This window comes from Pituophis catenifer, unplaced genomic scaffold (genome assembly GCF_029215685.1).
Source record: "Pituophis catenifer annectens isolate HBS135680 unplaced genomic scaffold, rPitCat1.0.hap2 SCAF_8, whole genome shotgun sequence".
NCBI lineage: Eukaryota > Metazoa > Chordata > Lepidosauria > Squamata > Colubridae > Pituophis > Pituophis catenifer.
In genome coordinates this window covers 52,296,998-52,319,695 of record NW_027256888.1, presented here as the reverse complement: position 1 = coordinate 52,319,695, position 22,698 = coordinate 52,296,998, and the positions used below count along the sequence as shown (strand labels likewise).

The window sequence follows — 22,698 nt, the reverse complement described above, 5'->3', positions numbered from 1 at the left end:
TTCCTTCTTATTGCCTGATGGATGAAACTGGTTGTTCAATGAATTAGTAGCATTTCCTATTAACCTTCCTCCATTGCTACTGGGAATGTCATCTGTTTATCCAAATAAACTATAGTTGCTGCTGATTTGGACTTTCCCCTAATTGCAAAGCAGCCCAGTTACATAAATTTGAAGACAGATGACACTGCTAGATGATGTTGGTATTCAGCCCAGAAGCACAACAGATTTTTCCGTTTTTTCCCCCCAAGATTTCAATTTGAGGAGTTTGGAGAGATGTTGTTGAGTAATAGGGTAAATGTTTTTTGACGCAAAAGGTCCAAAGTTTAGTTTTCCACATATCCACCTAAAGCAGGGTGGATCACCTGTGGCTCATTTATATTTGGGGCTTTGAAGCCTCCCAATACAACCTGCACTGCAAGGAACACTGATGCCTACTTTGTGATGCTTTGGTAAAGTATTTTTGTTGTCCTGGATATTGTGGTGCATCAACCTGTGGTGCTAGTGCCTTACCAACTGTTGTTGTTTGTTGCCGTTTTATTCTGTGTAATCCATTTCTTTGATTTTAATTGGGACAGTCAACATGAAACTTCAGTCATGTATTCCAGAATCATGCTGACTACAGTTGCTGAAAATCAGTACTCAATTCTTTCCCATTTGGAAGTCGATTTACATGAAAACTGTAAAATCTACCACCAATTAACTAGAGAATTAAAAAAATGGAGTCTTCTATTTATTTAACTGCAGCTCCTAGAAACAACGCTAGCTGAATCCATGACACAGCCCTGCCCATTTTGCCTGATTGCTGTGTCCTTGTGACCTTTGGCCACTGAAGGCTTTTTCCCAAGTCTTAGATTTTAATTTATGTTCAGGTTTCATATTTGTGTGCATTGTGATCGTGATTTCTCTTTTGTGAACTTTGGCAACTGGGCAATAGAGAATTTAATGCAGCAAGTGTGATCCAATAAGCTGTCTCCTAATCTGTAGTATAAGGCAGTTCCGTACATTTGTTTTAATGCTCATTAGGCTCTCTCTTGAATAATTTTTTAATGCAGGAATCCTCCACCCATATGTCAGAAAAACAGCCATTTGATTTTAAACAGTTTAGTGATACCTGCTTCTTTATTTCCCTTTAAAGAGAATGTGAAAATACAGACGTAATGGATCATATTCTGATCAGAAATTGTATGTGAAATCAAACATTAAGTGCACAAAATATTACTGAAAGGCTAAGTGAAACTCATTTGCACCTGCTCTCTGGCCTAAGTAGCTGTAATTTTGTTCAAAAATATTAATGTCTTTCAATTAGAGGTACAATAAAAGTCTTTGATGTCATTTCTGAATATTCTTGAATTACAGAGGGAGATATAGAGGAGTAAGTACATATAGGTCTTCTCAGGGAAACAAAACAAAACAAAAAGCTAGGAATTTAGATTACTTCCATGGCTGGCAAAAGGGACTGTATGAGCAGGAAACCACAAAGGACTAAATTCTTGAATGGAACATGATTCCAAACTATTATCAATCATTGCCTAGAGACCATATTCCAGAGTACCTGATTTTACAATTTCTATTGGTCAATTGCTTTCATATTTTTGTTATATACCATCAATTCTCCCTGCTAGCATATTTACATATTTGGGTTGACTAGTCTTGTAGAAGAAACCTCAAAGTTAAAATGTATTTTAAATATTCTTTTATGTCTCCTAATAGTCATTTAGAAAATATTGATTGTAAAAAGAAAAATAAATGTAGTTAATATATTGCTGCATCCTTAATTTTAGAACCATATATACCAGAATTTTGACAAGCCTGCTGGGAATTCTGCACTTGCAGTTCTAAATAATCTGGAATATGGCATGTACGGGAAGACACTTTGCCAAAAATCAATCTTTACGATGCCAACATAGAATTAACTATACACAAAATGCCAACCTTAACTGATCTTAAAGAAAAAATAGGAGTGTATGAGACCTCATTAACACTTACTGTGTATTTGTTTTATTTATCATATTTGTAGAGCTGCCCACATCATATTGTAACTCCAAGTATTTGGGAGACCACCAAAACATGCCAGGATTGTACACTCGACTGAGAAACTGAAAACACATTCTGGACATCAAACCACCTCTGCATTGCTGCCATGAAAATTACATGGATCTGTCCATGATATCACCAAGCTTCATGAAGGTTTTATCTTTTACATACAGGACAGAAATATCAGCAATTTCTGTGCTGTTGAATAAATGTGCCATCAATCCTTCCTTGTCTCAGCACAAAAATGATATAAAATTGCTAGTTGTGTATTAAAATTGGGTACCTACAATGCCAATCCCTGATTCCATTGTATCCCTGTCAAATTGTATTGTTTTGATTTATGGATGCTGGATACTCTTTTTTTTCCTTCTGACACTGTTGCATCCACCTTCCAAATGTCTCCAGCCCAGAGGAAAACATCCACCAAGTCCTTTAGCATGAAATGAGGAGGTTGATATTATTATATAATTCCAATATTCCACTTGGGTTTTAGTGGGCTTGTTTGTCCCTCCTTCCACACCTGTGGATATCTCACAAGTTCAAAATAATGTGAAATAAAACATATTGAAAAATGCCTCCTCATCCCAAGCATTTTATGTACTGCTAAATGAACTGAGCCACTCCAACTAGATTTTAATTTGCCAATATAATTCGAAACAAGGAAACATGAGGGGAGAAAGGAGGAGGAAATAGATGGCTGTTGGGCAACCAACTCTCCTATAACAGCGGGTCAAAAGTTTGAGACTTGACAACTAGTAATGTGGCTAACTACAAGAGTTATGCTGCTCCTGTTACTACTCTAGATCACTGCAACCCACTCTACATGGAACTCAGAAGTTTCTGTTGTTCCAAAGCACAGCAGCCTATTATCTGGTACTTACCTATGGTAGCACATTACTTGTTCTACAGTAGGGGTGTCAAACATCATCACGGCAGCGTCACGTGATGTATCAGGATCTTTTCCCTCCTTCGCTAAAGCAGGTGGGGGTGGCCAGCACGACACATCTGGCCCGCGGGCCGGGAGTTTGACAGCCCTGTTCTACAGGGTCTGCATTGGTTTCCTATTGGCTCTCAGCTGCAATTTACAGTGCTGGTGTTAACCTGTAAAGCCCTTTACGACTTGGCATCAGGTTACTTTCTTGCTTGCTGGGACAAACAGCAGAAGTGATTGTCCACTTAGGGAGATGTGGGGAGTTGAAAAACAGCAGCACTGTTCTCCTGTAGCAGTGCTAGCCCTCTGGAAAGCCTTCCACCAGAAGCGAGTTTAGTCCAGACTTTGGCTGTTTTATGGAAACAAGATGGAGCTCTTCCATAATGCATTTGAGACTTTGTTTTTTGGATGTTATGATTTGCATGTTTAAGGTTTGTATGATTTTAACTGGACCATGGATGTCTTCATATTCTTTATATTCCTGCAGAGCTGGCAAGACTCCTGTGGCATTGTAGCAGCATATATAAATGTAATAAATATTAACATTCAGAAAAGTAACAAAAGTAAACAGATCTCAAAAAGCAGTTACTATGAGTCTGCATGTGTTGTACTAAGTCGACCTTTGATATTCCACAAGCAATACATTCCCCAATATATAAATAGGAAATACATTGAAGAATATACAGTATAAAAGCATGATTTTGTTGGGCTGAAAATCCACTTGCTCCTAGTTGCCACTAGATTTCTGTCAAAGACATTCTTGACCAGCAAGTTATGAGACAGATACATTCAAGTGGTAAATAAATAATTATGAATTAATTTTTTGTATCAAACTTTTAAAAAGTCTTTCAGGATGGAGAGCACCTACAAATGATACCATAATCCTTGCTTTATTCACAAAATATGAATTTCCATGCGCTTAAGCATGAAAACAGGTGTACAGCATGTATTTGAGTGGTCCCAGCATTTTCTAAATATTCTCAACTGCAAAAAGTTTGAGAGACAATGACTTAAATGAACATATCACTGAAATGTAAGCATGTGTACTCCTAAATCCCATAAAAGCGGAAAAGAAATACTTTCAAGTACAGTATAGAATTACAGCCTTAAACCTGTTGAAATCTATTTAGGCTGAAACTTTTATTTGAAGGCAATAATAGTATTAACTACCCCTATATACAAAATAAGATAAAAGATTACACGATTCTCACTTGTTAGCAATCCTGTGTTGGAAAAATGCAATTTTCATCCAATAAACTTTTACCTTTCTTTTTAAAAATAGAAAAGTTCAGAAATACTTGTTATTCACCAGTTCTCACTTGAATTCTTATTTTGTAATAATTTGAGTAAGCAATAAATATGGGTACAAAGGGTAAATATGACTTTTTATTGTAATACAGTACTATACCTTAGTTCCTAGTAAATATTTACTCTTGCTTTTATTATATATACATGGGGGAGGACAAGTAGCATATTTTTAATTTTATTTTTGCCCTGATTCCTTTGTAAGTTCTTTGAATCGCTAATTTTTTCCTTGTTACAAATTTTACAAGACAGTAAACAACATAGTAATGGTTATTTTTATTTTTCCTGTTGAAGCTCTTCAGGGTTCTTGTATAGAAAAAAAAGTGGGGGCAGCCTTTGGCACCCTAATTTTTTTAAAAAATAAAGTTGAATTAACAACATAACAGAATGTCAACAGAAAATACCATACAATGCACATATATAGGAGTTAAATTACAGAGATTATCTTTAAACCAACTTGAAAATAAGTTTATATTTACTCTCAAGTGAGGGAGTAAGACTGCAAGCACAAATCACTTCACAACGAATATTTTCAAATGGGGTGGGGGGAGAAGGGAGGCTTATCAGGGTTTATGTTAAAGCCAGCCTCTTTTTTTTTTTCTCCGCTCCGTCTTTACTTTTCCATGTGGAAAAGGTTATCAGACAAGGCAGGCAAAGAGGCTGCTCCCTTTTGGCGGAGCCATGCACAGATTCTGACAATGTAATACGCAAGAATTTAGGCTAACATGATACACAGCTTCGCCTTGCACTGAAGCTCAATAAGGAAACCGGACACAAACAAGCACGCATATTACACACACACACATATCACACGCGACCAGGTCAAAAGTTGACTGCCTCGCCAGCTTCCCTTCGGATCCTTTCTTGTTCCGTCCTGGCAGAGCTGATTTTCCGCCCAAGGTAACAAACAGCGTGAGTAGGCGCCGGAGGGGGAATTAGGTGGGGATCGTCGTGTCCGTTCCTGCTGGCTAAAGGTCCGGGCCGGATTTTGCACCTTGTCCCCGGGACTGCCTCACGGCCTGGAGGAGCTGGAGCTGCTGCGGCTGTGTTTATTGAGCGCTCTTGTCCTGGTATCACTCCGCTGGCATGGACGAGGAGGCGGAGGAGGTGGAAGAGTAACGCACTTGATCCTTGTGATGGTGGCAGAGGAGAAGCAGCGGGCAGAGCAGAGCCCGAGCCGGTTCCTCTGCGTGTAGCAGCTCCGCGGACGCTCTGCCAGTCCTTCAGCCAGCTACCTTTGCAGATCGCCCCGGATTGTTCACGTGTTGATTTCCCCCAGCCGGAGGATTTGCTTTTTTAGGTTCCTGTTGAAAAATACAACTGAGCAGCCAAAGTACTTTGAGAACACGGTGCGGCATAAACACCCAAACTTTTTTCCCCTCCCTTTTCTCCCCCCCTCCCCCCGGAAAGAAAACACAATTAAGCAAGCGGCGTTGCCTGTCTTCCGATGGTGTGAGGTGTGAATGCGTTGTGGGTCGTACATGTGTGTTCCTTGACCAGTGGGTGCCCGTCCTAGGTATTTTGTGAACGTGTAGAGTGCGAGTGCGGAAAGGTTCTATCTCTACACAAGGCTTTTTGGGGATGTCTTTCCCCCTCCCCTCCTGCTTTATGTTTTAATACATGGGGGAGACCAAGAAGGCTTTCGGTCCGGAATTTCTTTCGGAAAGGATGGATTATTTAAAAGGGGAGCAGCTCTGAGCTCTCCTCCTTGGAGTTTGTAACCGAACGGCGGCGGATGCCTTGTTTGTTGATTGTGTCTGGCGATAACCTTACAGCACCACCTCCGGGTTTGGGCTTTCTGCTTTTGGCGTTTTTTACCCGTCCCTCCCACCCATCCGAGAGGATCGGCAAGAAAGAGGTTTTGCTTCGTTGTTTACAACCCCCAAACATTTTTGCTTGGGTCTGTTAGCGTTTCCATGGCCCACTAAAGAGTATCCCAAAAGGAGGATTCCCCCTCCTTCGGCGTTTCTGCCTGCTGTGTGGCTCCCGCGTGTCAAAGGAGAGGGGGGAAAAAAGTTCTTCCAAAATAGTGTGCACGGGGAAGGGGATGGGGGATTTTCCAACCCCCGCTGCCGCCACGAACGGCAGCAGCATTTGTCTCAACAATAACCTGAGCAGCAGCCTCGGCGGGGCCGGGATCGGCGTGAACAGCGCTCCCCACGGGCCTCCTCCCGGTCACAATGCTACTCATAGCGGCGGCGGTACTAACGGGAGCGGCGGCATTCCCAAGCACAGCACCGTGGTGGAAAGGCTCAGGCAGCGCATTGAAGGCTGCCGGAGACATCACGTCAGCTGCGAGAACAGGTACCAGCAAGCCCAGGCCGAGCAGCTGGAGCTGGAGCGACGGGACACGGTGAGCCTTTACCAGAGGACCCTGGAGCAAAGGGCCAAGAAATCGAGCTCCGGCGGTGGCAGCAAGCAACCACATTCGAGCAAACAGCCACAAGATGCCGAGCCTGCTACAGCCGAGCAGAGGAATCACACACTGATCATGGTAAGGGGGCGGGCAAGGGGGCTGGGGGCGGCTGCGGAGTACTTGTGGGCAGGCGCTCTCTCATTTAGCTCTTGCTTCTCGCCTGAACGGATGTGGGAGTTTGGGAGGGGAGCGAGCGAGGGATGCTTGGCTGAAACCGGGGAATGGGCGGGGAGAGGAAACTTTGGTCCTATAACTAATAAGGGAATCCAGGAAGCAAAACGGACCATTTGAAGAAGAGTTGAAAGCTCCGCATGGCGGAGGCGGCCGGCTCAGCCAACCGCGCTCCCTTTCTGCCAGCTCTTGACGGGTTTCTGAAATACTGTGTAGAAGGGATGGTCTCGAACACGCCGCCCGCTCAAGTAGCCTTCCTTCCCAGCCCCTTGTTTCCTGAAGACTACCGGACAATGTATAGAATAGACGGCGATTCGTATTTTGGAAGAGCCGCCTCCGGGGTCTGAGCTTGGGAGGGTTCAGGGCGTCTTCGGACGATCTAAAGTGGTTGAGTGGAGCCGGAGAAGGCAAGAAAAAGACGCGCGCCTGTGCAAAGGCGAGCGTGGGTACGTGTCTGCAAGAATTAAAAAAAAAAGGGGGGGGAAAGAGACTCGCTGCCTCTTTAAATCCAGTGGAGGGAGAACTTGTGGGCTGGCTCTGCCGAGAGGGAGTGACAGCTCTCGGAAGAAAAGTTGGGCAGGCTCTTCCTCGACCGGCAGCGCGTGAGAGAGTGGGTGGCGAAGCAGCCCAATCAAGCCTCTTTAAAGCAGCCATCAGCCACTCATCAGCCACCTCGGCTGGATTTAAAAAAAAAAAAAACCAAAACAAAAGGCGAAAGTTTTCTTGGTTTTTTTAAAAGACTCGGAAGAGAACAGCAAAGGGGCGGCAGTTCGTCTGTTGGTGGCGTAATGACTCCGAGGAGCAAGTGGCGCTTCCCAAAGACTCGCTGCTGAAACGCGCTCATTATAAAGGGCGAGCTGGAGTAACACCAGGGGCTAACGAGCTTGTGGGAAAACAAAGTGCCCCCTGTTTAAGCTTTTATTGAATACCTTTCAAGAAGAATCGTTTCGTGCTAGCTGCTCTGGCTAAATCGGTTAGCCTCCCGCCCCCCCGCCCTTCAAATCTAGGATTTTACTCTTGTACATCATCCTTGGGAGTAAATCGTTGGGTTTAAGTCCGAGTACTGTAGACCTGCGCAGGGTTAGTGGTATTAACCTACAACTAGACCATATTGGGCAGGAAGTAGGTTAATACCGTTACCCCTGCGCAAGTCTACTATACTCGGACTTAAAGCCCTACGGTGTTCACTAAGATTTTACTCCCAAGAAACATGTACAAGAGTAAAATCTTAGGGGTGGGGGCCGGGCTGAGGGCGAATTTGAGGCTGGTCTGTGTTAACGGATCTGTTCTTGTTAATGCCCGTTTTCCAGCTGTAGAGTCGAATAAGGTTAGCATAGTTGGAAGAAGAGATTTTGAAATCTTGCGCTTTTAATGCAGAGATTGTGTACACTGGAGGCGTCTTACCGGGCCGCAGGCACTAGTTTGGTTAAGGGACGCATTTGTTTGTTTAGTTGGCAGCTGCACTTCCAGGCTTGTTTACTTAAGTCTTTTAAATGTGCGTAACTGGATGAGGAAGGATTGCGGCGTGGAAAGACTTCTCTTGCGCCTTCCTTACCAAAATTATTAAAACCTGTATTCGACCCCAATCTTCGAGCATGCAAGCAGAAACACAATTTCTCGAGAGTAACGGGACTCTCGGATCATACCGCTGTAGGGCTGCAAACGTTCGGCCAAATTGACCGGAGGCTCGGACCTCCTCTTGCCCGCAAGGCCACATAAAGCACGTGCTCATTTGTAAAAAAGAGAAGAGCAGCGGCGGGTTCACGGTTCATTTGGCTTTCTTCTTCCTACGGCTGGTACGAGAATCGGTCGCTGCCGGGAGACAGTTGAAACATCCCCCGCCCCTGTGCGGTCCTCCCCTCCGAAGGCCACCCCACCAGCTGGCGTCTGCCTGACAAAGCCGGCACGCCTCCCCTCCCCCTCCTTTTAAGGTGGGGGGTGATGGAAGACCCCGAAGGCGCGGATTGGCGAGGGGGTTAGCCGCAGAGCGGCAGCCCGAAAACTTGATGGGTGTTGCGGCGACAAGAGAATGTGGGCGGGTGGCGAGAGAAAGGAACTGATGTTCTCGCCTTGCTCGAGGCGGCGGCGGCTCCTCCCACGACGGGAAAGGAACAATTTGTTGACTGAACGGGTCTTGTTCGCGCTGCGCGCGCGCGCCTTTCTTGTGCGTGGGGCCCGCCTCTTTCCCTCCCACCGCCGCGCGAAAGGCCGGCTCCAGGCGGGGCCCGCCGCTTTGTCTTCCTGGCACTGGTCCTTATTAAGCCTTCTCTAAGCCTTCGCCGGGGGCTCCTTAACTGGGCTGCAACCTTTATTCTCCTCGGCCCGTCGGGCATGTCTTAAATAGTGGGAGCCGGAGTCCTAACTAATTTGGGAAGCCTCGGCTTAGAGAAGAATTTAACGCTCCCGAAATTGCCTTCCTCCAAAGATCCCGCCTCTCCCAGCTTCTCTCTCTCTCTCTCTCTCCCCGCCTGGGTGGAGAAAATAAAACCCACTAAACTTAGTGGGCGGGCGCGTGAGATGAGAAAAGAGCGAGAGGCCACCCTTGACGGAGACGGCGCCGGGGAGTATTCCAGCCCTGCAAAGAAAGGGCGAGACAGGCAGGAGAGCGCCCTCAACTCTCCACGCGCGTGTTGCGCACGCTCCGCTGTTGCCCTCGGATCAGGCGCGCGAATAGCCTTGGCGAAGAAAGGCGGGAAGGGAAGGGGAGGGGGAAAAGAATACGCAGTCGGAGAAAGACTAAGTATAAAGGGAGGCCCTCCTTTCCCTCGCAGGAAACTGGAGGCTTTGCATGCTGGCGTTGGCTGAAGCCAGTCAGAAACTGAGGTGCATTGAGCGAAGCCTTTTGTTCGGTAATCAAGTCGGCGTTGAATCCTCGAGCTGTTTCCGTACCTTGTTCCCCAATAGGGTTTGCATTTGCAACACTTAAGTAAGCGGTCCCGTGCAAACGATCTTCACATTCCAACCATTTCCTTTCCCTTTTAAACCCGCTGCCCCACCAGTTAAACGGTCGGGTGTTACCCATCACGGGAAGTGGGACAGTACAGCTCTGCTGAATCTCATTACCATCATAAAGAGATTAGCTGCTTGAATGTGCCCTCTGGAGTAGCTTTCTCCAACAGAAATCTTAAAAGCAGCTGGTGTAATATCCATTTTGATTAAAATATGGATATTACTTTAGTTTCAATATTTTCCACTAGAAATTCAATAGCTATTGATCGCATTTGCTTTTTTTTTTCCAGCTAGGAGCAGCAAAATTTAGATAACTTTTTTTCTTCACAAATATAGATATTCTTGTTACAGATGCCAATTTTACAGTTCTGGTTACTTCACGTGTGCCAAGTCAGAATTCAAGGCTTAGAAGCCAGACTCTTCATGTTGAGACCATAGTAGCCTTATTTATTTATTTAATTTATTTGTATCCCACCTTTATTATTTTCTAAATTAGTCAAGGTGGTGAACATACCCAACATATCCCCTCCTATTTTTCCCATAAACAACTACCCTGTGAGGTGGGCTGACAGACTGACCTAAAGTCACACAGCTGGCTTGGAAGAAACAGCCATCTGGTTTAGTTCCAAGTGGGGAGAAAGACACTGGAAAAGGAGGCTGATTGGAAAGATGGTTTATTGATGGACAGGAGCACATGGGTTTGAGATCCTGGGCAGCTGACCACATGGAGTGGAGAGTGAAGATTATTTATACCCTCTCTTGGGCCTTGCCCTTAAGCTTCCTCTCCCTGTGCAAGAAATGTAGTCTATTGGCTGTAGTCAAACTCCCATGCTAGGAGTTTGTTTGTCAGATAAGTTTGGTTAAAGCCTGGAGGGTGATACAATGTCCCCAGGTGATTTTGCAATGGAGTGAGCCCTGCTGCTAGATAATCCTATTATGTCCTGGAGGGTTATGACTTAATTCCATCACCCTGGAGCTGAAAGTCTTTTGTTTTGTAGATAGCTGGTCCAGACCTTCTCAGTGGGCACCAAATATCTGCTGGGGCAGGGAGCTGAAGCTCTGAGTTTCTGTCTCCCTTACGATTTCTATTTCTCTTTTAGGGGGAATATAATATTCTGCCTTTTTAATATTTCCTAAAATATTTCATTCTAGGAGAGGTGGGTGCTAACTTTCTACAATACTAAGGCAAGGTCTCCTGCTTTCTAGCCTTGTGCTTTACTCAGTAGATCAAACAGGGTCTCAGACCATGCTGGAATATGATTTCTAAAAAATAAGAATGTTACTCCTACATATTTAAAATTTCCCCTTCATATGAAATTAAAATTATAATCTGATGGCAACATTTGAAGTGGTTCTGAGGACTCCTTCCAAGGCATTCATATTGGGGACCATTGGCTTAGGTTAATGCAAATCCAATCAACCTGCTGCTGACTAAATTTATGGCGCATACTTGGGCATATTTGTATTAAGATACTTTCCTTTATTATAATTCATTATTATGAATGCTGTTTTCAATAGCTGTAAAAGAGCTTCAGTTGTAAGGTAGCCAGGAGAATAGTGCTATATTTCTTATTGAAAATCTGTGGTCAATATTTATATTTCTTTCTGAGATTTTTTTTTTTTTTTTGCAACAGGTAGCAAATTGTTTTTTAAAAAAATTATAGGAAGATGCCAGAAATTGTGTGACATCTTCTGCACTACTTTTAAATCCAGTTTGCATGGGATTTTCAGAAACCGGAATGTTGTTTGTCCTTTTGATTATCAGTGACAGATAAACAGTCCAGATACATCTTCCTACCTGATACATTGGTTTGTATTAACTTTTTGAATTAGCAGAATAAATAGAATACATATTTTGTGAAAATATAAAACAGAGTAAAATAAATTTATATTATTATATATATTTAGAATAAATAGTTATATCTTACTGCTATTCCTTTTAATTTAATAGCAGAAATTGCATATTTACTTTGAAAGACTTGCGAGAGACTTGCGCCCCCCAAAATATAAGGCTGGGTCTTATTTTCAGGGAAACACAGGTATTCCCCTGATCACCATTATACTAGACAACACTAGTTCTACTTTAACTGTGAAAGCCAGCTGGTGATTTTGGGCAGGTTACTCTCTTTCAACGAACTCACCTCACAGGGCTTTTGTGGGGAAAATAGGAGCTAATATGCTTTCTTGTTTCCCACTTTGTGAGATATAACTCTTCCTCGATGCACTCCATGTTTGCTCTTCTTTATTGATTTGCTGTGTTAGGCAACCATGCTTCAGTAACACAAGCTATTGGGAATCTTCTTTTGTTAGTGTTATAATCTATCACGCTTTTGGTTTTCAATATTGGAATTATAATTTGTTTGTGATAGAATTTTTTTTAGCCATCTCTGATCTCTTGTACTGACAATCTTGGAAGTAACTTCCAGTAAGGCTAAATGTCGGATCATTTATTTAAACCCATATCTGGTGCACTCATGTAGAAATATAAATGTATCGAAACTCCAGGTTTAAGAGCAGAAAAGATGAATGGGAATCCACTCCCCCTGGCCTGTGTGGCGTAACTCCTGCAATTGCCGCTTCCCCCAAACCAATTTTCTTTTAGCCAGAAATTAGCTTCTGAAACTAATCCAACTGGGAGAAAATAGTATCTTGAAAAGAGAGTCTGTAGGAGGCACATATGTGATATGTTGTCATTTCCCCTTTTAATGCTAACCCTAACTAACCTTTAGTTTTTATATGACCATAGCAATTATGAATTGAAATATGCAGAAGTGTCTAAGTCTTATATTCTATAGATTTAGAAGAGCTTTCTAAGATGAAAATATGAAAGCACTGCAATTTTGTACCCTGATCGCGATATATTTATTAAGAGTCTGACTGTGTCCAGTATGGTTTATTGTTATCTCCATTCAAAGAAATATTGATGCTAAAATATGTTTGTTTTGTTTTTGCTAGACTAGTTATAGTATCTTCCATACATTTTGTTATGACCGCTGTTTGTATCTACTGAACTATCTTGGATCAAGCAGGAAGGTATAAACATGTTGTGCTATGCAGTGTTAAACCTATTCACATGGAAAATGTCTTACTCCATAATCTGAGAATAACTATACGTTGCCCAGAGGTGCCCCTGTACCTGCAAGCATCTCTTCCTTTCCTGTGAAGAGTCCTGCCCATGACTTTTAAATATGATTTTCTTCTTAGGAAATAAAGATTTGGAGGGCTAGAGGCCAGTGCTTTGGCTTGAAACGTGACTTCCCCCATTTGTAAGAGAAACGGACAGACCACTGCCTGATGTGATAGAACAGTTCTACATCAGGGCAGAGTATGAGAATTGACATGACCAAAGCAAGTTCAGGGCAGCCCAATGCATTGGAAAGAATGGAAGCCTTATCCAGGTGAACTGCAGGAAGAGATGGTGAGAGCTGAGAATTGGTATGAGGAAGAAGAAATAGAGGCTGCACTGGGAAAGCAGTAGAAAATAGTGACAGGGATTGGGGATGCTTATGGCTACATGATAAAGGAAGCAATCTCATTTGTTCGTGTGTGTGAGTAAGTGAGAGTGAGTGAAAGAAAAGTGAATGGAGTGATTTAGAAATAGAAATGTAAGCAATCTGGATGAATGGATTTGAGATAGTGTCTTTGAACTCACTAATTATTTAATTATTAAGTCATGGTCCGAGGCCATGTTTTCTGCCTTGGGCTCATAGTAAATGAAACAGACTTAAGTCATCTCTAAGTGTGTTGGTTCTAAATAACATTTCCTTCTTAAATGGTCAATATTTCATCACACAATCAAGATGTATAAAGACTAATATTTGGTCATTCTTTTGGAGTTCAGGTTAGCTTGCTTGTTTTTGTGTTCAGATACCACAAACCTCTGGAAAATGGAGGAACATCCCTTTCCCTTTGATTGCTAGTTAAGAACTGATCACCCATTTATGTTTGTCATTAGGACACTCATCCCTTCCCCTCTTCCTTTACCAACTTCTTTCCTAACTTAAAACAAATCAGAGGAGAGGGAAGCTGGTCTTCCTTATTTTTGTAACGAAAAAGGGGATCATATCAAGATCTTTTCACAGTCATAATATTAGCATATGCAATATGGCATCTGTGTGTGCTATCTTAAGAGGTCATGCAATCACTGATTTACAACATTGATAAACCACATTATTTGAACATACATAAATATAAGTTTAAATAAAGCATCAGCAAATACATGTATGTAAAGTGTTTGGACAATACAATAGATGAGATAAAATATTAAATTAGGGTAAAACATGATAAAATCGCCATAATATGGCACCATAGAATCACAATAGGATAGATGATGTAGTTCAGTATCTAGGGAAGGTAACCATCTAATTGCTTCTGGTGTGGCTGCAATGAAGTTATTATCCCAAGTGCCTTGAAATTTCCTGAGCAGGCGTTCTTGAATTATATGGATGATTGTTCAGGTGGAGCACAGTCATGTGGGCTTTTGGCCATTCCCCACTTAAAGAGCTTTGCCCTAGTTCTGGCATGGCCTGTCCTGATTCTATTCAGGTGGCACCTTATTTTTCAGGGCAGCTGCATTCCTGGAAGTAGTTTTGTATCTGTGATTTATTTGGTTACGGTCATTAAGTGTCACCCATATTTTGAGTTGATTGCCCATTCCAGTTGGGAAGGAAGAGACAATGATATTTGCACTACTGTATTTGGCAGTTTTATGAAATTCTTATTTTCACTTTTAGATGCAGGAGCCTCTCTTTTCTTCATGGCAGGGTCCAGAAAAATACAGAAGATGTGAATATCTTTGTTGTCTATTTCCCAGTTTTTCTGTTTGTCAATATGAGTCACTTCCTCCCTGCTTCCTCCTGAAGTAAGAGAGGTAGTTGCTTGCTAGTGACAGTTCTCTAAGACGTAACTGTAATAGTTATGCAATCAGGACAAGATAGCTTTTCATTTCTGCCTTGGTGTTTTTCCACATATTTTTTCCACATTATTTTAACTAAGGAGATACTCAAATAGGGTGATATGAGAGAAGCTCACAGAGAGTTTTGGAATCAAATCCTCCCTTTTCCTGCTGTAAAGTTATTTATTTATTTATTTATTTATTTATTTATTTATTTATTTATTTATTTATTTATTTATTTATTTATTTATTTATTTATTTATTAGATTTTTATACCGCCCCCTCTCCCGAAGGACTCGGGGCGGTGCACAGCCAAAGTTAAAAACATACAATATAAACAATTAAAATACGTTTAAAACAGAATTAAATCTAAAATGGCTCCCCAATTTAAAATGCCTTACCCATACCCCTATAAAAAGACGAATTTCAAATTTAAAAATTTAAAATTTCCACATTTAAAAAGGGGGAAGATTTAGGCCAGGCCAGCTTGATAAAATAGAAAAGTCTTAAGCGCGCGGCGGAAGGTGCGCAGATCCGGGATCCTACGTATCTCCGGGGGGAGCTCGTTCCAAATCGTAGGTGCCCCCACAGAGAAGGCTCTCCCCCTAGGGGCCGACAGCCGACATTGTTTGGCCGACGGCACCCGGAGGAGCCCCTCTCTATGGGAGCGTACTGGCCGGTGGGAGGCTATTGGTGGTAGCAGGCGGTCCCGTAAATAACCAGGTCCTAAGCCATGGAGCGCTTTAAAGGTGATAACCAGAACCTTGAAGCGCACTCGGAAGACCACCGGGAGCCAGTGCAGCTCGCGCAGGAGAGGTGTCACATGGGAACTCCATGTCGCTCCCATCACCACCCGCGCGGCCGCACTCTGCGCCAGTTGGAGCCTCCGAGTGCACCTCAAGGGGAGCCCCATGTAGAGAGCGTTGCAGTAATCCAGACGAGAAGTAACGAGGGCATGAGTGACTGTGTGTAGGGAGTCCCGATCTAGATAGGGACGCAACTGGCGGATCAGGCGAACCTGATGAAAAATCCTCCCGGACACGGCCGTCACATGCTCTTCTAACGACAGCCGTGAATCCAGGAGGACACCCAAGTTGCGAGCCCTATCCGCGGGGGCCAATGATTCGCCCCCAATAGTCAGCGATGGCATTAGCTGACTATATCGGGACGTCGGAAACCACAGCCACTCGGTCTTGGATGGGTTGAGCCTGAGCCTGTTCCTCCCCATCCAGATCCGTACGGCCTCCAGGCACTGGGACATCACTTCAAGGGCATCGTTGGGGTGATCCGGGGTGGAGATGTACAGCTGGGTGTCGTCAGCGTACTGATGGTACTCCACCCCAAAACCACGGATGATCTCGCCCAGCGGCTTTACATAAATGTTGAACAAAAGGGGCGAGAGGACCGATCCCTGCGGCACCCCACATATGAGGGGCCTCGGGGTCGACCTCTGCCCCCCTGTCAACACAGACTGCGACCGGTCGGAGAGAAAGGAGGAGAACCACCTTAGTACGGTGCCTCCCACCCCCAACTCTTCCAACCGGTGCAGCATGATACCATGGTCGATGGTATCAAAAGCCGCTGAGAGATCTAACAGGACCAGGACAGAGGAGCAGCCCCTGTCCCGAGCCCTCCAGAGATCATCAACCAACGCGACCAATGCCGTTTCCGTGCTGTATCCAGGCCTGAAACCCGACTGGAACGGATCCAGATACGACGCTTCATCCAGGTACTGGGGAAGCTGTCCCGCAACCACACTCTCAACAACCTTCGCCACAAAACGAAGGTTGGAGACTGGACGATAATTAGCCAATATTGCCGGGTCCAGGGAAGGCTTCTTGAGGAGGGGCCTCACCACTGCCTCCTTAAGGGCGGCGGGGAAGACACCCTCACCCAATGAAGCATTTATAATCCCCTGGAGCCAGCCTCGCGTCACCTCCCGGGAAGCCAGCACTAACCAGGAGGGACACGGGTCCAACAAACATGTGGTCGCGTTCAATCTACCCAGAATCCTGTCCACATCATCTGGGGTCACAGGATCAAACTCATCCCAGATAACAGTCTCAAGACCTGCCTCCGTCACTCTCGCTGGATCTACCCAGTCAGAGTCCAGACCTTCCCGAATCTGAGTGATTTTGTCATACAGATACTGAACAAAGTCCTCGGCTCTTCCCTCCAAGGGGTCCTCCCGCGCTTCCTGGTGGAGCAGGGAGCGGGTCACCCTAAACAGGGCGGCCGGGCGATTATCTGATGACGCAATAAGAGCAGCAAAATGCGTACATTTTGCTGCTTTTATCGCCACTAGGTAAGTCCTAATATGGGATCTAACCAGTGTCCGGTCCGATTCAGAAAGACTAGCTCTCCAACTACTCTCTAGGCGTCTTTTCCGGCGCTTCATCTCCCTCAGCTCCTCGGTAAACCAAGGAGCAAGGCGAGATCCGCGCCGGGTCAGAGGCCGCAAAGGCACGACTCGATCCAGGGCCCCAGCGGCCGCCCTATCCCAGGCGGCCACTAGGTCTCCAGTCGAGGCGTGAGCCAGAACCTCAGGAATTGGCCCAAGCTCCGTCTGGAACCTATTGGGTTCCATCAGGCGCCTGGGGCGGTACCATTTTATCGGTTCCGCCTCCCTGCAGCGGGGTGCCGCGGTACGAAGGTCAAGGCGAAGGAGAGAGTGATCCGACCATGACAAGGGCTCGATGACTACATCCCCTATCTCAAGATCACTCAGTGATGTGATGTGTTGAAAGGAGACAGCACTAGAGTTGAGGAATAATAGTTTTATTTATATTATTTATTTATATTATAGTGTATACCAGTGGTGGGTTCCTCCCGGTTCCTCCGAGCCGGTAGCGGTGACGATATGATGTCACCGAACCGGTTCTGCCCCCCCCGCCCCCCGTGCATTATTCTTACCTTTTATTTGGCCCCACCCCCAATCTATTGCTGCCTCCTGAGTCCCAGCTGATCGGCTAGAAGGAAAAAAACTGTTTAAACTTTTGCCGTGGGGCTTCAAAGGGCCGCCCTACAGCTGATCAGTGTTAACAGGCAGTGTGCTGGTAGACCGGTGCCTCCAGAAACAAATGAGTAGACTGGTGCCTGCAAAAATAAATGGGTAGACCAGTGCCTCCAAAAACAAATGAGTAGACAGGTGCTTCCAAAAATAAATGGGTAGACCAGTGCCTCCAAAAACAAATGAGTAGACCGGTACAACTCTGCAAGCAGTTAAAAGCCTGGTAGACCAGTACCTTTGCTAAATCCTAAAGAATTGTCACATGACCATCAAGCCACGCCCACAAAATAAGCCACGCCCAAAGAACCGGTAGTAAAAAAATTTAGAACCCACCTCTGGTTTATACTCACAAATCAGAATAACGCTATTCTGTGAGTACAAATACAATAAATACAATATAGGAAGTTACGCAAATTTAAGGATGAGTGGATAATGCTTTAACTCAGTAGTGGGAAAAGCCAAGTGTATAATTTTGAAGGAAGGAGTATCAAACATTCAAAGGGCTACATTTGTATATTAAGTCTTTATTCCCTAGCTGTGCCAGATGTTTGTGTTCTAAAGCAAATTACTTACATTTTAATCTCAGTAATTGATAGCACTAATCGATTCCTCTTGTTGAAAATTTGAAGTTATGAAGAGCTATAATAACTCTACTACATATCAAAAACTAAAGGTGAAAGATCCAAATTTTAGTTCTTAGCATCTCTAGTTAGGAGTTAGAAATAGAAGAGCTTTTGCCAGTGGTGTTGTGGCAGTCAGTATATTTTCTTATATGATTCTTTTCAAAAAAACTGCATAATTCTTCAGATTATGTTCTTGAAATGGCCTATTTTGATTTTCACTAAAATTAGTGAAAAAAATTAAAATTAACAAACTTTCTAACAATAATTAAACAAGTTTATGCTTTGCTCCTCTTTTACCCCTTTATAACTTCTTATTCCAGGTTATTCATGATATTGCCTGCCCCCTGTTACTTTAGGATTCTGGGCTAGGATAGTGATCCTGAGATTGACACGGGAAAGAGAAGCAGTGGCATAGGAAAAAAATCGAATGCTCCTTTTCTTTATCTTGGAACAATTGATACTAAGACCATCCAAAGGAGGAACAACCTAAACCTTTTCCTAAGAAATACCAAGAATTGTGATAAATGTGAGTCTTATTGTACTGATTAGAAACAATACATTTCAAATCCTATTTATTTAAAAATAAGAGGGAAACAGTTCCTTTCCCCTCCCCAAAAGTGCAGTACATGTCACCTACAATGCAGTCATAATTGTGTTCAGGAAAGGAAAACTTGAAGGAATACTTAATGTTACCAAACTACGATAATAGACATTCAGCTAAAATGTATACTGCATATCAGTAGAGGTGATTGAAATTCTGTCCTTTGCATGTTTATGGATAATATCAAGGATAATATTGGGGGGAAAATCCTTCATAAAATTCAGTTCTTGCCATAATACAAAAAAATAACCTTGCATAAAATAAATGCAAATAGGCAATATCGTAAGAAAGAATTTTGAGGACGAAATCATTGGTATTAGTATTACTGAAATAAAATTTAAATATATCAGCAATAAATCATATATGTAGTTGAAAAATTGGAAAGCAAGCTGATTAAAATGAGAGTGTAGAGAAGCTGAATGAGTTCTCTGCATTTCCAGAAAATGTGGAGAAGATGCTTTAGGAAAGAAACATGAGCTGAAGAGGCAAAGAAGCAAATTTATAGATTTTGTTGGGTCTGAATGATACCTATTCAAGAGTTCCAATAGAATACAAACACGGGATTGCTCACCTGAGAAAAATGTGTAGCATTCTTAAGATTAGATTACCCTTGCTCTATCAAGAGTAAGGCAAAATAAAATAAAACTTTAGATATTCAAGAACTGTCAAGCCAGTTAAAATAATATTAATAAGGGTTACATTATAAAATAAACAGGATAAATTTTGCAGAAGAAAGCATAATAACATGGTTAAATACTTTTATGTAGATACTGTCTTACCTGCAACACCCACATCCACACCAACACACACAAAGCTATTTATTTGGAATTTCTTTTCATTAAGTTGATGTGAAGCTCATATTTAGAAGTCATAGATTAAAAATGATATTTTATCAGTAGTAACTGGTTAAAAATAATGTAGGGACTAGGAAGGAATAGTGACTTTATACAGTGAAGCTGTATAAACAATGGAATCTGAAGTAATTAGGTTTGTTGATCAGTCTTTATTGTGGTTCAAATACAATAAAACAAAAGCCTTTTCCTCTTGAAACTCATTTTTGGGGACTATGAATGAGATAGAGTTATTAGCAGCATCCATGAAATGAGGTCAAAACAGGCAAGTGGGTAGAAGTCTCATTATTATGTAAGTCCTTCCTCTTCTGTATATTTAACATTGGCATTTGCCATCTGTTTTGCCATCTCCTGGGCAGGCATTGCTGGGTATTACTGTGCTCTGTTCTGCTTGTGGATTCCCACTGACGATTGACCACTGGAGAAAATAATTTGGAATAGTGGGCCTATTATCCATCATGGTGCTAATATATCCCAACTGTTTCTTCTCTAACAATAATTCCACAAGTAGCTTCTAAGAATGGATTGTTTCTGTCTAAGAAGTATACGTTGAACACAGTATTCAAGGTTTTCATTCTGGATTACTCTTATTTCATTATATGGAGGTGCTGCAAATATACATAAGGCAACCAATTCAGAAACTGAGGTTAGGATCATTGGGACTCCTTTGAACTGAACTTAACATATTATTCTGAGCACCAAATCTATCAGCCGTTGAGTGAAAATACCAGTGAAACTGAACAGTGGGAAAAAAAACACAGCCTGTCCTGTAGTTGGTAACAATTTGGATTTCTGTTGAGATCTGTAGCAACACTATAGGAGCTTATTTGTTTTGAATGAGGAATAATTATTTCTAGTGACGTGCAAACTAGCATATACGTTTCAAATCAAGATAATAACAATAACTTTGAAGTGCTAGGATGAGAAATAATCTGACCATTTTAGATAATATTATAATATAGAGTTGCCCTTTGGTAAGATGGGCAGCCAATAAATTTTATAAATAAATAAAATTTTGCTTTGTGCCGATGGTTTAAAAAGGTATGTTAGTTATCTCGGGTGTGACTAAAATTTTTGTTCTTCTATTCTTTATTTGAAGTTTATTAGAATGGGAGAAATAGGAGGGTCTTTGCAAGGGATCTTGTTAATATTCTTCAACTATTCTAAATTTTAATGTTGATTCAGGCATGTTTTCTTTGCATGAAAAAATTATTTCCAAATGTGCAATAGACCATAACATCATGTGGAGAAAAATAGGAAACAAAGGGGCATATTTATAACTGAAGCAAGATTTTCTATCTGAAGTGAAATATATTGAGAAACACTTTGAGGAAAAACATTGAAAAGGTAAGGACATGTACAGGACATGAAAGATTTACAGGAAATATATACAGTATTTTATTCACATTTAAGGCAGGATATCTGAGCCTATTACCTTCATAAAGTTACTGAGTCAGTCTGAGGATCACTTGTGGGAATCCAAGGCAAAAGGGAAGAGAAAGGCTCTTTATCCATCAGGCTTGAAGCCCAATGAGCAATTGGCAAAGTGGGAGAATTACATAAATTAGGTTTCTTTCTTCATGGTGCAACCCCTCTAGGCTGTGAACTGTTGTTCAGACTGTTACTGAAGAAGGGTTGAGTGCTTTTTCAGAAGAACAGTATGCCTGTGTTCAAAAGCAGTCAAAACAATTGATAGGCACGAGGTCTATGCACAGAAATTGGCCTTCCTTTGCTTTACTGCATAACGTGCTTTTCACTGCTAGTCAGCTGCTGTTTGGACTCATCCAGGCTTCCCATCTAAGGATTAGCTCCCATGCTTGGCAATACAGAAGGAAAGGCTGAATTCTCCTATTCTGCAAGAATGGTTCTGGAGGACAGTATCCAGATACTGGGGCAGGGAGTGTTTGCCTATAACTATTTAAAGTGTCCAGTAGGTGCTGGTCTGAAGGCATCTTTTGGGAGTAATCTGATTGTTCAGTAATCCACACAATGGTTGATAAAAGTGTGTCAGATTGCAGAGATAGTAAATCTTCAGTTTGTTGAGAAAATAACATCAGACCAGTTAAGAATGACTTTGTTTCAGGGATGACATGGAGAAAATATTTTTTATTTATTTGTTTGTGTATTTATTTCCATGACCCAAAGCAGTGAACACACAGATATGCCTTCCTCCTCATATTTTCTCTACTCAACAACCTGTGAGATGAGTTGGGCTGAAAGAATGTCTGGCCCAAGTTTACTCAGCTGTCTTAAGGCAGAACTAAAACTTACAATCTTTTGGCTTCTAGCCTAGTGCCTTAACCACTGGACCATACTGGCTCTCAAATGAAGGCAACATTATAGGGACGTGGTGGGAAAAAGGTTGCCAAGTCATGTCCGTGCCATTATTAAAGTGCAGATAAGGTAAGGTCACAGGATTGCTTAAAGCTATAATTTAATAACATTTGAATGGTGGTAAATTCCCTGTCTTTGGTGTCTATAATGAGAATCTCTTCATTTGATAACCTGGAGCTGGCCTTTCTCTGAAATTTGTCTGGTTGCTATGTCTTTGGGTAAATAATTTGTCAGAGATTACTATGAAAATAAATGTTGGGCTTCTGACAGGCCAGATATGAACCAGTTGACAGGCATACAAAAATCCAGGAACTTCTAAGGAGATAACTATTATAGGAAGGATCTTGAAATAATTCCAATGATATCTATATATAAAATGTAAGTTTTATCATATCAATGTTTAAATTTATTCTGTTTTTTTTCCTCCTGCCTATGAAAAGGACTATAAACAATTCTCTTTTGTGCAGGAGATCCAGTTTCCATCTGTTCCTTGTTTTTGGCAACAGGAGTTTTATGTCAAATTATGTATTTTGACTATGTAAAAACTCACTTTCACACAGGTTTATGGAACTAAAATGT

The 22,698-nt window shown here is 42.4% G+C and overlaps 1 protein-coding gene and 1 long non-coding RNA gene across 2 annotated transcripts in view; both read left to right on the top strand.

Annotated features, from left to right (window-relative positions):
- Positions 1-346: 346 nt before the first annotated feature.
- On the top strand, positions 347-2,608 carry LOC139320476 (uncharacterized). Its single transcript, XR_011600694.1, has 2 exons — positions 347-449; positions 2,018-2,608. It is a non-coding gene; the product is annotated as an uncharacterized lncRNA (long non-coding RNA).
- A 3,709-nt stretch (positions 2,609-6,317) lies between these two features.
- The window catches only part of MAML3 (mastermind like transcriptional coactivator 3), a 319,938-nt gene continuing 303,557 nt past the window's right edge, over positions 6,318-22,698 (top strand). The window contains exon 1 of the mRNA XM_070948580.1: positions 6,318-6,764. Within this exon, the coding sequence (XP_070804681.1) occupies positions 6,318-6,764 (447 nt within the window). The remainder of the gene's footprint in view (positions 6,765-22,698) is intronic.